This window comes from Natator depressus, chromosome 2 (assembly GCF_965152275.1).
Source record: "Natator depressus isolate rNatDep1 chromosome 2, rNatDep2.hap1, whole genome shotgun sequence".
Taxonomy (NCBI): domain Eukaryota; kingdom Metazoa; phylum Chordata; order Testudines; family Cheloniidae; genus Natator; species Natator depressus.
In genome coordinates, this window is record NC_134235.1 from 17,515,163 (window position 1) to 17,531,176 (window position 16,014).

At 41.6% G+C, this 16,014-nt stretch overlaps 1 protein-coding gene and 1 long non-coding RNA gene across 9 annotated transcripts in view; one reads left to right on the forward strand and one right to left on the reverse strand.

Moving 5' to 3' along the window:
* ADCY8 (adenylate cyclase 8) overlaps positions 1 to 16,014 on the forward strand; it is a 176,073-nt gene that overhangs the window by 136,824 nt on the left and 23,235 nt on the right. For both annotated transcript variants that reach the window (XM_074943847.1, XM_074943848.1), the window contains exons 10-13: positions 1,458 to 1,659; positions 5,039 to 5,128; positions 7,971 to 8,143; positions 13,988 to 14,069. In XM_074943847.1, coding sequence (XP_074799948.1) covers positions 1,458 to 1,659; positions 5,039 to 5,128; positions 7,971 to 8,143; positions 13,988 to 14,069 — 547 coding nt within the window. The remainder of the gene's footprint in view (positions 1 to 1,457; positions 1,660 to 5,038; positions 5,129 to 7,970; positions 8,144 to 13,987; positions 14,070 to 16,014) is intronic.
* The window catches only part of LOC141982099 (uncharacterized), a 49,995-nt gene that overhangs the window by 7,274 nt on the left and 26,707 nt on the right, over positions 1 to 16,014 (reverse strand). For 6 of the 7 annotated variants that reach the window (XR_012637959.1, XR_012637960.1, XR_012637962.1 and 3 more), the window contains 3 exons: positions 11,683 to 11,796; positions 7,985 to 8,125; positions 3,359 to 3,442 (listed from right to left, as the gene is read on the reverse strand). This is a non-coding gene — a long non-coding RNA (uncharacterized LOC141982099). The remainder of the gene's footprint in view (positions 1 to 3,358; positions 3,443 to 7,984; positions 8,126 to 11,682; positions 11,797 to 16,014) is intronic. The other variant, XR_012637963.1, reaches the window with a different exon arrangement.

A 16,014-nucleotide genomic window follows, 5' to 3' on the forward strand; every position in this document is an offset into this window, starting at 1 on the left:
AGCGGAAGCAAGACTAGAGATAGTGGAGGCAAGTACAGGACCAAGCACAGTTGCAGGCGAGGAATGCATTGAGCAGCCACTGGACTACTGCTGCTATTGAGCTTAAATATCAGCCTGCTGACTCCTGCAACCAGTCAGGACAGTCAATGGAGAAAGCTTCCATCAGGGCCAGCTGTGCTCATTGGATTGCTAGGAGACTGGCTCTGCTGCAGATTAAGACCCTGACAACTTCTGGATGAAGAAAGTGGCCCATGTAAGCATGTGACTATGAGAACAAGGCAGATGAAAAGACTAGCTAGTAAAAGAGAAACAGAGGAACCGGAGGAACAGGTTGGCTGAGCTGGAAAATGAAGGGGTGCAGCAGGCAGTAAAGGAAGGTGGGAAGGCAAGAAAGAAGAAAAGAGCAGCTAGTCCTACAAGAAGAAGGAAAGAGATCATGCAGATAATGCAGAGTTTGGAGCCCCAGGAGGCTAGCGGATGATGCACAGAAGATTGAAAGTGAGAACAAAAGACAAGAAGACTTGCAGCCAGAAAAGAACAGAAGGGGGAAGGCCGGAGAATCACATCAACAACAGGAAGACGCAGTTTCTACATGACTGGGGACTCCTTACTAAGAACAGACAGGTCTGTTACCAAAGCTGATCTGGTGAACAGACGGGGTGCTATCTGCCAGGAGCTAAGACACAGGATATGGACTATGGCTGAAGAGGATTCTAATGGGAGTGGGAAGGAATCAACTGATTGTCCTTCGTGTGAAAGCAAATGAAACTGTTCAATTCTCACTGGAACACATCTAGGAAGACTACACCAGACTGGGGAAGACACTTAAAGAAATGGAGACACAGGTGATCTTCAGAGGGATTCTATTTGTCCCTAGAGGAGGAGAGTGAAGGTGAGCCAAGATTATGATGATCAACAGATGGCTCATGCAGTGGTGCTATAAGGAGGTTTTTGGGATGTTTGACCACTGGGAGGCATTCATGGACAGAGAACTGGGATGGACTCCACCTGAGTAGGAAGGGTAATAGACTTCTTGGATGGCATCTTGAAAGAGAAGCACTGAGGCTTGAAAAGAAGGATATTTCTACCACTCGAACACCCAGTGCACAGAGAGATATTAGTAGTAATTTCAGTGGAATGTTGCCTTGACAGCAGTTGCTTAGCAAGCGAGGGGATAATAAAATAAGTGAAGTAATGGTCAGCCATATGGAATATAAACAATTCTTTGTATTCACTGGGATGTCCACAGCATATATGATGTTTCTTGGGGCTAATTGTGCCAGTCATTAGAACAACTGATTTTAAGAGAAAAAACTGATGGAAAAGGAAGGGGAAATGTGCTGTGATCTAACTAGTATTTATTTCCTAATACTAACTAGCAGTTTACTAGGATTTTTTTTCTAATACTAAGTGGTATTGTTTTAATATTTTGTTGGGTTTTCTTTTTTGCCCTGCAGGATGATGCCAATGGTCATTCAGTTTTCCATTCTGATTATGCTGCACTCCACTCTTGTGCTGATCACCACTGCAGAGGATTATAAATGTTTACCCCTAGTGCTACGGAAAACTTGCTGCTGGATTAATGAGACCTATTTGGCCAGGAATGTGATCATTTTTGCATCCATTTTGATTAACTTTCTGGGAGCCATCATAAATATTGTAAGTATCAGACGGACTAAGGGAGGGTGGTACATGTATACCAGAAAACTTTTTTATGAATTATAAAATCCTATCATTCTTCCTGTTACTCTTCTTGCTAACTAATGTGGTAATGAGCCACCCATGGTTTAAATATAAAAGGCAAAGCTAAAGCACTTCAGAAAATTCAATCGGTTGTTTAAAATATGGTTTTTTCCAGTGCATAATTATTTCTCCCTTATGAGGATTATCTATTTTCAAATCCCATCTGCTGCTTTCTGCTCAACATGTCCAGTGCTTTGCAAACCGTTTATGGTCTACTGCTGTGATGATGTGGTTTCTTAAGAACTAGTATTCGAAATAATGATCACAAATAAAAGGTACAGGATTCTCATCTGTTGCAACTCTGTTGTGAATTAGATTTCTAAGCAATGCTATTGACTGATAACATAAGAAAACACCAATGGAAGAATGGATCAAATGTGGGGTAATCCAGTGGTTAGTTAGAGACAAGAAGTCAGGAGTCCTCGTTTCAGTTCCTAACTTGGCTATTCATTCAATGTGTGACCTTTGGTGAGTCACTTAGCTTATCTCTCTGTCAGTGTACCCATCTGTAAAGTAAGCAAAGCAATGTTTGTAAAGCATTTGTGCTTAGATACAAAGGTCGATTGTGTGGTGACGAGCTCTATAGAAAAGGGCCCTGTGTAACTGAAAAATTCAAGAGTGCACAGACTATCTGAAGGTCTTCAGAGGCACTAGCAACCTTCAGATAAATGGGTCAGATAAGCAGGTTCTGCCAGTCCAACCAGTATTGCAGTCTGTGCTCAGGGTGAGCTAGGGTGACCAGATGTCCCGTTTTTAAAGGGACAGTCCCATTTTGGGGGACTTTTTCTTATATAGGCGCCTATTACCCCCCACCCCCATCCCATTTTTTCACACTTGCTATCTGGGCACCCTAGGGTGAGCTGAAATCTCACTGTGTGAATTCTAATATGTTCTTCATTCTTTCCCCTTCTAAATTACCTTTTGACCAAGGATCTTGAAGTGCTTTACCTGCTTGATTTTACTATTTGTATCTTTATAACTCTTGCCAGATGAAGCCCTGAAAGCCCTTTCCAAAAATATAATTAACTAAGCCACCATATGATAGGCACATGTTATTATTTTCCCCCATTTTGATAAATGGGGAAATGTCGCCACAACGAGGTGAAATGACAAAGTCTTGTGTGCTGAAGTCAAACCTCTAACTATGAATAACCACGAGTTTAATTTAGGGCTGGTGTACGTGAAGTTAGTGCATAACAACCTGGGATGTAAATGTACCCTGCACTAGCCTGCAGCATGCGAACTGTCCATGCGGGCCCTGCTGCCATGCACTAAAAGTTCCCTAGTGCACTTTAATCTACTAAGGGTAGATCAAAGCACACTATGAAACTTTTAGTGTGCAGCACCTGATTCCACTTGGACAGTGAATGCGTGGCAGGCTGCAGTGAGGTAAATTCACACCCCAGCTTGCTACACACTAACTTTTCATAGAGACAAACCCTTACCCATGTCACCATTGTGGTTTGATAGTACTGTGTTCTGCTGTTGTCATTCCACTGTGATTGACAGATGGTTATCAGTGTGCTATGGCTTCCTTCCAATTTCTTTGTGATATCACGTAGCCAGTGGTAGGGAGGACAGGAGCAGAAAGAAGAATGTGACCACTGATTCTTACCATTGTAGATGAAGTCCCCATTGTCTTCAGTAGGGCCAAGATTTCATGTGTGGTATTTAGATTATTACCACGAGAATGGTGCTTCTAAAATGGGCAAATAGATTATAGTTGTGAATGCATCCGATTAAGTGAGCGGTAGCTCACAAAAGCTTATGCTCAAATAAATTGGTTAGTCTCTCAGGTGCCACAAGTCCTCCTGTTCTTTTTGCGGATACAGACTAGCACGGTGCTACTCTGGAACATTGTACCAATATTTAGTGTAGTTGTGGTAAACATTTCTAACTATTGTATTGCTGTTACTTCATATTTGGCCTGAGAAAACATATACAAAATTCCACAGGGGTACTCCAGCATGCCCGTGAGTTCTGTCTGGTTGATCCTCGTACATACTATTGAATTGCGCCTCGTAGATCATTCCATCTTTGCAGCCACATGCATCTGCTAAGTTCACAGCACCAGATAAAAAGGGCAAGAATCATCGAATTAAAAAAAATAATTAAATTCTTTCTAACAAAAAAGATTTGGGTTTTGGTTCAAACTTTCATTAGAAGGTCAAGTGGGTTTTATGTTTCTCCAAATTGGTTCATTCATCCCTGGTGGAATATTCACATACAACCTCAAGCCTGCTGATCTTTTAACTAGATAGCCAAAGTGGTTCTCATGAACTCTGTAGTGCAAACAGAGATATTCTCTGATGAATTCCATATGAACTTATATAAGACATAAACTATTAATAGTCACTGAGGAGTGCACAAATATCCTAGAGGATGGTACTGCATTGCTGAGACCACCATTATTAGAAGAACAAATAGGAGAGTTGCAAGTTGAGACTTCATTAGAATTTAATTATAGGAAATCGGACCTCATTAAACAAACTATCTACTCTGTTTCCAAGAGTGAGAGGGGATTTAGCCTGTAAGTATTAGCCTGCTAATAAACATCCAGACTGGATTAACATGTGTGACAAGTGACTCTTCTAACTTCATTTTTAAGATATGAAATCATTACAGAATTTTTCTGTTTTTATATTATGATATATTGCATCTCAAACTGCCATTTGGTTTAGATTTTAGCTGGTTTATATATTTTAATTAAATACTCTATTTAAAGCATCTGAGTTTGTATCAGATAAATCTATTTCCAGTACAACACTCTAATTTTCCATCATCACAATAGTCAATCCCGGAATTTTAGGATCAAATTCTGTTTTTTGAATGCACAAGCCAAACTTCCAGTGAAGCTATGGGAATTTGGCCCATATCTGCTAGGACCATACTGTCATTTTTAGTGCAATGTGTATGTCATCAAAGGGGTGCATAACTGTTATGTGTGCAAAAATATATATCTATGCATGTAAAGTGGGTATTTTAATTAATCTACTCTTAATCTAATTAATCTAATCTTGTGAAATGAGTTTGGTCTTTATATGCCAATAGACAGTTGCACACAGACTTCCTAGACATCTTCCTACCTGTTCAGCCTTTGGATTTTCTGCTAAGGCTCCTAGCAAGGGAGCCAGTTGTAGTGGTGGTGTGTTTTGTGATGTGACACCTGGAAACCAAAGAGTTCCCTGCTCTATGTCCACCTAACTCTACTGGGGGTTTGGTCATCAGGGACCAGTATAGTGGATAACTTCAGTTTAAATACATCCCTAACTTCTTGTTTTTTTTTAATCCACAGCTATGGTGTGATTTTGATAAACCAATACCCTTTAAGAATCAGACTTTCAATTCCTCTGAATCTTTTACGGATATCTGCTCCTATCCTGAGGTATTTCTGAGTTTATATTTAAACTTGTTGAGATCTTAGTGTTTATCAGCATGCTGGTAGAAAACACAATGGAAGGTTACAGAAAGAACCAACTTGACAATCTTGTAGGACATTACAACCAGTTTTTGCCCTCTATTATTGATACAGTGGTTCCTGAGTGCCCCTCCCTTTGCACTGTTCTCACAGATCACTTCCACAGGCAGGTATCAGAAGGGTAGCCGTGTTAGTCTGGATCTGTATAAGCGGCAAAGAGTCCGGTGGCACCTTATAGACTAACAGACGTATTGGAGCATAAGGTTTTGTGGGTGAATACCCACTTTGTCGGATGCATGTAGTGGAAATTTCCAGAGGCAGGTATAAATATGCAAGCAAGAATCAGGCTAGGGATAATGAGGTTAGTTCAATCAGGGAGGATGAGGCCCTCTTCTAGCAGTTGAGGTGTGAACACCAAGGGAGGAGAAACTGCTTTTGTAGTTGGCTAGCCATTCACAGATGATTCACATCATCAGTGATCTACAGCCCATCCTGGACAACAATCCCTCACTTTCACAGGCCTTGGGAGGCAGGCCAGTCCTCACCCACAGACAACCCACCAACCTGAAGCATATTCTCACCAGCAACTACATACCGCACCATAGTAACTCTAACTCAGGAACCAATCCATGCAACAAACCTCGACGCCAACTCTGCCCACATATCTACACCAGCGACACCATCACAGGACCTAACCAGATCAGCCACACCACCACCGGTTCATTCACCTGCACGTCCACCAATGTAATCTACACCATCATGTGCCAGCAATGCCCCTCTGCTATGTACATTGGCCAAACTGGACAGTCCCTACATAAAAGGATAAATGGACACAAATCAGACATTAGGAATGGCAATATACAAAAACCTGTAGGAGAACACTTCAACCTCCCTGGACACACACTAGCAGATTTAAAGGTAGCCATCCTGCAGCAAAAAAACTTCAGGACCAGACTTCAAAGAGAAACTGCTGAACTTCAGTTCATTAGCAAATTTGACACCATCAGCTCAGGATTAAACAAAGACTGTGAATGGCAAGCCAACTACAAAAGCAGTTTCTCTTCCCTTGGTGTTCACACCTCAACTGCTAGAAGAGGACCTCATCCTCCCTAATTGAACTAACCTCATTATTCCTAGCCTGATTCTTGCTTGCATATTTAACCTGCCTCTGGAAATTTCCACTACATGCATCCGTTGAAATGGGTATTCACCCACGAAAGCTTATGCTCCAATATGTCTGTTAGTCTATAAGGTGCCACAGGACTCTTTGCTGCTTCCATAGGCATAGGCAGGTGAACTTTGGCAGACATATGCAGTGTTAGGAGACTAGGGTGGCTATGACAAAATAACATTTTGAAGTCCTATACTATGGTGAAGGCCAAAGAAGAGTTGGTTTTGCAATCAGCACACCTTAGAGGCCTGTTTGCTTACTCATATCCCTATTGAGCCAAGCGCTTATGCACATCCTTATGTCCCATTCAAGGCAATGAGAATAAAGAAGATGCCTGAGTGATTGGCTAAGCTGGGGCCTTAGACAGTGAGAATGAGACACTTGTTGTTGGCTCAAACTCCTGTTTGAGTTGACTTTTGTCAATGTTTCATTGTTGTTTGCATTATAGACTTTTAAATAATGCACCCAAAGATTATTCCTTGGTTCAATAAAATACAAAACCAAATGTAAGTCAGAGGAAGTCAATGGAGTGTGCTAATAAATCTTACACACCAAAGAAGAACTGCAGTGACTCTGCTGCCACAGCTTTCGTTCCAATCTGTGCCTTTGAAGCAGATGGACTCTTCCTTCCATTGGGAGCAAACACATCAGCAGAACTGAACTGGTTGGTTATAGATAAAACAACTATGTTGCTCTAAAAGAGGCACATAGCAGTGTCATAATGTTGCCATCGTTATGCAACAAATTTCCAGGTGGCAACACCTTACTGGAGAAGAGAGGGCAAAGAGGTGGCATAAGAGAAATTCCATAAAAATAACCAATTCTGCACCATTGCAAAATATTACTAATGAGATATTATGGATGTTTATTGGCACTAAGATGTTCAGATTATAGGTGTTGACGTTGCCATTTCAAATGTAAGCCGTTTGAGGCCAGGTCCATGTTTTCCTCTATGTACAACATCAAGTGCAAGGATGGTGTTTGACAAAAACGTAGTCATGAAGAAAAATGAGATGTTGAAAGTATTAGAAAATGAGAAGTGAATGAGGTTCTGGGCATCACATTGTAAGAGGGAAGTGAAATTTTGCTGGATTTGCAATACCAAAGCACCCCTTCAGGTTTGATTCTCCACTTGGACAGCATGGAGGGGGCATGTTGCAAGGCAGGGGCTCCATGATCCTGAACCTAGTGCAAGAAAGGACTGCCGGGGCAAACCTAATTTATGCCCCGAGAGACCATTTACAAGTGGGCAATTAGGTGTAATGCCCTCTCCTCTCCCCACTGTGTCCAAGAAATGCCCTTCCCAAGATAGGGTAGCTAGCACAGGAAGTGGCAGAGCCATCTCTGCCAGATTTCTGCAAGTGGAGAGTTCTCCTGCACAAAGGGAATCCTCCTCTGACCATCTCCATACAAACTAACTGTAGTTAGTTTGCACCAATGACTAACTGCATATATATACCCCATAAATGTTTAGGCCTAAATTATCGTAAGTGTCCACTGTGCAGGGATGCTTCCATTTTTGGTGCCCCAAATAGGATACAGAGCTGGATTTTCTAAAGTTCTGAGCACAATTGGTGGACACTTTGAAAATTCAGGCCTTCATAAAGTTGAAACTGACCACTCATGCTCTCTGTTCAGTATTTTGTCTTTACCGGTGTTTTGGCAATGGTGACCTGTGCCGTGTTTCTTCGTCTCAACTCCGTCCTGAAGTTGGCAGTGCTTCTCATTATGATCGCAATCTATTCTCTGCTGACTGAGACCGTTTATGCCTCCCTCTTCCTGCAATACGACAACTTGAATCACAATGGAGAGTAAGTGTTAGCAGCTACATTTGGAAAAAATGTCTATTGTTGTCATACTTTTTATGGGACGGGTTTTGCCACTTTTGTTCACAATGAGTAGTGCCATGCTCTGAAAGGGACTCCTAGTGTGGTAAGGTGCTACTCACCAGGAGTAAGCACAACCCTGTGTGCACTGTATCCTTGCTTTCATTTCTTGAATAATCATTAATAATTAAGGATCGGACTGTGATCTCCTTACTCATGCTGATTAGTACCTTCCACTTTTAATAGTCCCAGCAGAGTGAAAGGAACTACTTCTGGAGTAATATGCTGCTCAGTGTGGAAAAGAGAATCACAATCTGGCTCTGAATAAATAATAACACCGAGCTCTGATACGGTGCTCTTCAACAATACATTTCAAAGCATTTCACAACCTTTAATGAAAGAATCAATATAGTCTTGGCTAAGAAACCAACAAGGCATTGAAATTGGAGTGATGATCTCAAGTTTATTGGAAATAGTTTCAACTGTCAATAAGTGATCAATATGTTCAGGCAACACAAATAAAAAAGAAAAAGTAAACTCCAGACGTTCACCAGGAGTTATAAAGAATAATTAGCAATACGTGTCAATTAAGAGAACATGCAAAAATCTTAAGCATAATTTACATATACATATAAAATCTGTCTGTGCACGTAGATTGTATGTGATGTACTTCCTTCAGATAATACAGTGGAGTAGCAACGCCATACTTAAGGTTGTGCCAGACATCTAATTTTAACACGGCTGAAAAAGTTGCATTAGAAATGTGTTTTGAAAGAAGGGATTGATTTGAAATGCTGGATGTAGTTTGAATTTAGCTATCACGATTCCAAACAACACCATATGTTAAACATTTTTGAAGTGGCTCTTGTTTTCTTCAGAACCCTTTTTAAAATGTACTAAAGCAGCCTTCGGTATGATGTTAATGTGATCCTTTGCTATCTGTACTTTGGATGATTGTTAGATAAAAGCTGCAGCATGCTTTGTATCATTACTTTTTAAGATTCAAAGAGTTACCATTTCGGGCCTCCATGAGACTAATTAACAATGTAAGAGGCATAAGAGCTGTGATGACACAGTGACTGAGGGTGTCAGATGACACAGTGTGTCAGGCTTACTTGTTAGTATGGCGCTAGAGGTCTTCAGAAAATGCAGTGGTAATCCAGATTAACCCAGTGTGCATGTTTGCTGTACTCTAGTGGCCAGGCGACTTATAGAGGTTTATGCTATTGCATGTGAATTAATGGAGCTGGTCCTTTAGGCCCCCACGGTAGACATGCGTGCTTTTAGATTCAGAGTTCAATCCCTGAGGACCAAGGGAGTCATTATGTGAGGTGGCCCATGCAGGGGTTGTGGATTGTGTATTCTCAACATGAGCTTCCCAGGGCAGATGGAATGTGTTAATCACACAAACACAAGTGTGACTTTATAGCCTCCTTGAGTGGTTAGATCATGTGTAATAATACCCATAAGCCAGATCATCTGCAAGGACTGAATTTGGGAACTAGTAGATCTCAAGCCTTAAGCCGCTGCTGCTTGAGCTAAATGGACTACATCCATTAGCTCACATGTAGGAGCAGACTTGTGAGCCTCTACAGAGCCCTTCAGGATGAGGCTGTCTCTTGCTGTGCAGTTATTTTCTTGGGGGCTCGTAGGAGCTACTATAATATAAATAATACTGATAATAAGCTACAAGCATCAAATGCCATGGTGATATATTTAAGCATGATCTTCTTTCTCCGAGCTACCTGCTGCTGATGGTTAATTTACTCAGTCAGTTATATTTCATTCATGCCATGTGTTGCTATTTTCTGTCCTCTGCTAGGAGTATAATGTCATGTCATTAAACATTAAGGGACAAAAAGGCCTTAGAAACACAAAAAATGTACCCTGAGTCGTCTCATTTGTAGACAAATCAGTACCTCCTTGCTGCAGAAAACATCTCATTAACTAGCAATAGAAGAAGATGCACGAATGGAACAGGACAGGCTTAATATACGTCTCATAAATGAAAAAAAATAAAGCTGTAACTGTTCTGATGTGTAGATCCTTCCCATTTCAATCTCAAATGAGTGGTTTTGTGGCTCTCTAATATTCTGTGCAACTCTCTGGCCATATGAACCACTGGTAGTATATGCGTGTGCTTGTATGCACCAAGAGCTAAAATATTTCCTTTGAACCATGCCCACGTAGCCCAAGTTTGGCCCCGTGGGGAAGGAAAACTCTCCTCAAGATATGCAACAACTGTTACTGTAACTTTAAAGCTGCCAAAGCCTCCATTCTTTCTCTGTCCATGCCCCATGGGGACAAAAACGGGTGGATTTTCAGTCTCCCCACTGGCCCTTCCTCAGCCTGCCCTCCAAGACACAGGGGATGTGCACCTCCTACTTCTAAGGGAATTATATGCCGAAAAAATTAAAAATTCTGCACGCAATATTTTTAAATTCTGCAAATTTAATTTGTCAATAAAGAAATGAGAAGGCTCCAGCATGGCAGTGAGGAGCACAGATGACTGGCTTCACAGAGGTGGGAGATCACCCTGCAGCCCCTCTACCTCTGGACACAGACTTGGCCATGAGGCTGCACTCAATCCTGACACAGCACAAGGGCTGGGCCTGCCCCAGAGGTCCATGTCCCAGGGAGGGAGAAGGGATCTCGCACCTCTGTGCAGCCAGTGGCCTGTGCTCCTTACTGCCATGCTGGAGCCTCCACATTTATTTATTGACGTATAAAATTTGCAGAATTTCTAATTTTTTGGCACAGAATTTTCTCAGGAATAAGACTTCCAAATCCACACATTTGAACCATCTCTAAAAATTATTTACTGTAGTCTTTAATACACAACATTAAGGTGTAGATGAAACAGCTCAATTCCCATCGATTTCCGTTAAGCCATCATTTCACCCTTGTCTCTGGATCTTTCAGGGCTAAAAGGAAGTGTTGTATATCTCACTGGAAAGCTTATTCCACTGCTTCTGGGGCCCTGCTCCCGAAAAGAAATGCAGCTTAATTGCAAGGAGTGCTTCTTGGGGTTCCTATGTATTTGAGGGTAGGTGTACACTTAAAACAGTACAGTAGCACTGGTGCAGCTGGGCCACTGTAGTGCTTCAGTGAAGATGCTACTATCCGGACAGGAGAGCTTATCCCATCAGTGGAGTTAATCCACCCCCACAAGAGGCAGTAGATATGTCGACAGGAGAAGCACTCCCGTCGACATAGCATTGTCTACTCTGGGAGGTAGGTCAGTATAACTGCTTCGCTCAGGGATGTGGATTTTTCACACCCCTGAGCGACATAATTATACCGATGTATGTTTATAGTGTAGACCTGGCCTAAGTGCCATGTGAGCACTCCATAAAGTGATAGAATTGCCAGTGAGGATTCATGTTTTTGACTAGTCCTGGGCCAAATCCAGAGAATTCCACATTTTAATTCTTCTTCAAATATCTTTGTATTTTCAGAGAAAATAGTCATATATCCAAATCAATTTAGCACAGATGTACTTGCATGACAAAGATGATATTTACCAGCTTACGTTACCCTCGGCTACAGTGACACGTACAGTGTGCCCGCTGGTTTGTTGTTATGTATTAGAGAGTTGTCTTTGTTCACAGCCAGTCTTGGATTGTTAGGAAAAAAATCTAGTAGAAAAGAATGTACAAACGCTATTATTAATATAAATCATCTAATACTGAAAAAAAGAGGACAGGTTGATTGGAACTTAACAGTGAGTGTTACTATTAGAAACCAGTTTTCCTGACAATCTTGAGGCACCATGAATGACAGTGAGAAGATACCAACTGTTACAGGGCAGTGGTTGCTAAAAGGCATATTTAAGGAGATGCTTACTCTTACAAAAAGGCAATATATTCTAAGCATACTAAAAATATATAGTTTTCCATCAGGAAATATTATCAGATGGATTTTCATGGGATGACTTCAGTTTGTCGATAATATGAGTTTTGGGCTAAACTGATGAATGGTATGTTGAGGTGAAAAAAAGACTATTATATTGAACCATGTAACCATTGTTTTATAACACTGTGACATAAGAGAGAGTGATCTAGGTACCTGTTGCCATTCTAAAATTACCATAGGCTAGACGGACAGGCAGGTAGATTGATATGATCAAGTTATCTGGTATCAACAAAATATCCAACAAATGTAGCCCTCTTTTCTGTTTACAAATCATTTCCAAATATAGCTGATTTTTGCAAATCTATTTGTAATTGTGCAAATAGAGCAAAACATGTTTGTATAAGTTATGGGCTGTTCACAAACTGTTCATTTTATCCCTCCTGCTATTTGTAATTCATGGTTTCTGATTGTTCATCTTAGTCAAATGATATTGTTTCCAGTCTCGACAGGAGGATTTAAAACATCAGGACACTAAGACATTATGAATGGTATCTGCTTTTATTCATACACAAATACCTTTCTTCACTTTTTAACTGTGAGTAATTGTATGAATAGCAGACATTTCCCAGATATTTGTGTGAACAAAACCTATTTATGTGAATATTCATCAATAGTGATTAAAAAGGGCCTCGGCATAATCTAACCAAACAGCCACTTGGAATTCAAATGAATGGCACAAACAAATTATCTGACTTGCTCTAGATGTCTGGAAATCACTTGCAAAGCCAGGAATAGAACCCAGTGGTCCTGACTTTATCTTCTACTCAAATCACTCTCTCAGCCAGAGCTAGTAAACAATGTTTTTTGTAGTATTTCACCAGCTCAGGTCGGGAGAATCATTTGAGTATAAGACAAAGTCCGAACTACTGGGTTCTATTCCAGGCTTTGCAAGTGACTTCCAGACACCTGGGGCAAGTCACATAATTTATTTGTGCTTCTCCTTACCCAACTGTAGAATGGACAGAATACTGATCTACTTCAAAAGGGTGTTGGGAGGCTTTGTAAATATGTGTAAAATGTTTTGAAGTCCTTGAAAGAAAGGTGCTAGGCACATGCAAAATATTGTAATGGCTGAAGTTAGGATTGTAGGTCATAATCCCAGATATAGGGTCAGATTCTCTCCACTCTTCCAAACCCTTTGCACTGCTCCACCAGCAAAAAGGTGCCAGATGCTGGTTGTATCTGGCCAGCTGAGAATTCCTTCAGTGAAAGGAGCTCTCAGCTGGCCTAAAGCCAGCATAGCCAGTTCCTACCCTGTGTACTCTGCCCTGGTCCTGACACAGAGGGCATGCTGGGAACCAAAGTAGGTTTCTAGGGGTGCAGCAGGAGTGTGCTGTGCTCTCCCCAGCTTGTGTAATGGACCCTTTGGGGCCACTAAGCTGCTCCAAATTCCAGCAGGACCAGGGCAAACTAGAGACTTACAAAGCCATAACACACTCTGTGATAGGCCCCCTTCTTCAGTGCCAAGTGGGTTTTGGTGCTGCAGATCATCCTGGCCCATAGCTCTGAAGCCTGGATTGGGAGAGGACTGAAGTGTGCATACCTCATTTAAGGATATATTTAATCATGTCAGTTCTGTTAATTGCGTACCACTGCCACTGGGATCACCATCACAAAGAGAGTGACGAATGCATGGCTTCTCTGTCACGGTTGGAAGGGAAGGATTAGCATCTCCTGATTGCTAGTGGAGGCCTCGCTTTAATCGTTCAACACATTGGTTATTAGACAGTGAACATTTTAATCACAGTCTTGTACTGTTGAATTAATTGTTATTGGTTATATTTTCAAATGCCAAGGTTTTTCACAACAAACCGTAGAAAAGCATGTAGGTTACCAAATTAAAGCCCTCCCTGATTAAAATAAAACTCTGACCGATCAATAATAATGTCTTTCTTTGGGTTTTTTTCTTTCCAGGACCGATTTCCTGGGCACAAAGGAGGCATCCTTGCTACTGATGGCAATGTTCCTGTTAGCCGTATTTTATCATGGTCAACAGGTAAAGCAAACATTTACTGTAACTACTCGCTTTACAAACTAGAATTGCAGGATGCATCAATAATTACTTTCAAAATACCAGCTTGCATTTGAAGCAAATATTTTTATCCACTTGAGTATATGACCTTTAATAATGTAATGTCAAATAAGCCAATTAAGCAAAGACTGATTAAAGAAGGCTCACATCCAGCACAGTGCAGTTTTGGTGATTCTTAAGAGCAGCATGCACTGCATAATGGAGAGAGGCCAAATGTGCAATCGTCTCTGTATCTTAGGTACTTATATGGCTTCCATAGCCATAGTATTGGAGTGTCTTACCACCTTTGATGTATTCGTCCTCATCACACCACTGTGAAACAGGGCAGAGCTGTTAGCCTCAATTTACAGATAGGAAAGGGAGGCATAGAGAGGCCAAGTAATTGGGACTTGAGTGCAGAACTCCCACATCCCAGGTGAGTGCCCTAACCACTGGGAAAGACTTCCTACCTAGGATACCTCAGAAATTGAGAGTTATGGTTAAAGGGGGACCAGGATCTGAACCCATCCATGCTTCTGGATTTGTAAATGTAAAACCGCATTGAAGTTGTTGCAAAACCAATCCAGGGCAGTGTCGGTCGCTAAACTCCTTGGGGTTATACAGTAGGAATGTTAAGATCTAACCCTAGGCAGTCCTAGTCCAGTGCTGGAAAACCCCCTTTGGCTTTGGCTGAAGTTTTTTTCTAGTAATCTCAGAAGGATCAAGCCCTTAGAACACCCCAAGTCATGCAAGGTTCACCTGTGGCATCAAACCACAGTGCTGCATTCGAGCAACCAACGTGAAGGAACAGCACTCCCGGGGGTGGGGCAGTATTTGGAGTCATTCTGCTTCAGGAAGATCCAATGCCTCCTGGAGCTCCCTGGTTGGGCTGGTGGGGGTAGGGGTAATTTGCTACAGCCATTTAGGGCACGAAGCATACTCCCTTCTGCCGTCTGGAAGGAGAGAAGAGCATGGGGAAGGCATGGCTCTGTATGTTCTCAATCTCTTTCCAGGGAATTGTTCCTAGGGACAAACAACTTGGCAGCAGCTCTTGTGCTCTCACAAATACGGGGCTGTGATTCAGACCAGCCCTTACACAGTCTAAGATTTGGACGATAATGTAGAGTTACTTTCACTGACTACACCAAGGTGTAAATTTGGCCCTGACTTGCACCATATTGCAGCAAGCGAATGGATTGCACACTGTAAATCCATGGTCCTAGATGTTTTTAAATCATTTCTTATTTCTGGAGATCTTGAAGTTTATTCATAGAAAAAATAGCATGTGATCATGTAATTAAATACAGTATCATAATGCATGTGCACAAGAGGGCCAAATTAAGGTTGCATGGGAAATGCTTATGCTGGCATTGCCTAACTTTTAAAGTGCTTGAGTTTGCAACCTTAATGTTCTTTCAATATAGTTTGTATGTAATTTCCCAGTTTAAAAAAAAACAAACAAAAAAAGAAATTCCACTACATGGTATCATATTGACGCCCATGTGGGGTATCGGTGGGGCTGGAACCTTTAGATCTCTTCCACTTGAGCTAATGGAGTAACTGATAGCATTAGTAGGTTGTCATCCTCTATGGGGACCTGCTCTAGAAGGGGATGAGAAGCACACTTTGCCAGTAGTTTAATAAATACTTGCTGAGAAATGGTGGGACTTAGAAACCTTGAGTTCCATTCCAGGCTCTGTGGGGGGAGTGTTCTCTAATGGGCACAGACTCTTCTTCATATTTCCCCCAAGATTTGACCCCTTCTGCTCCATCCTGTCCAACTTGTCCCTGTCCTAATTCAGTCTCTTTCCCACCCCTGGTTTCTAATCCCAGCCGCATTCTCCTCACCTAGTCCCAATCTCAACTCATCAGGTTTATCATTCCAGCCCTAGCCTCTTGCTGAGCAAATCCTATTCTAATGACTCCAGAT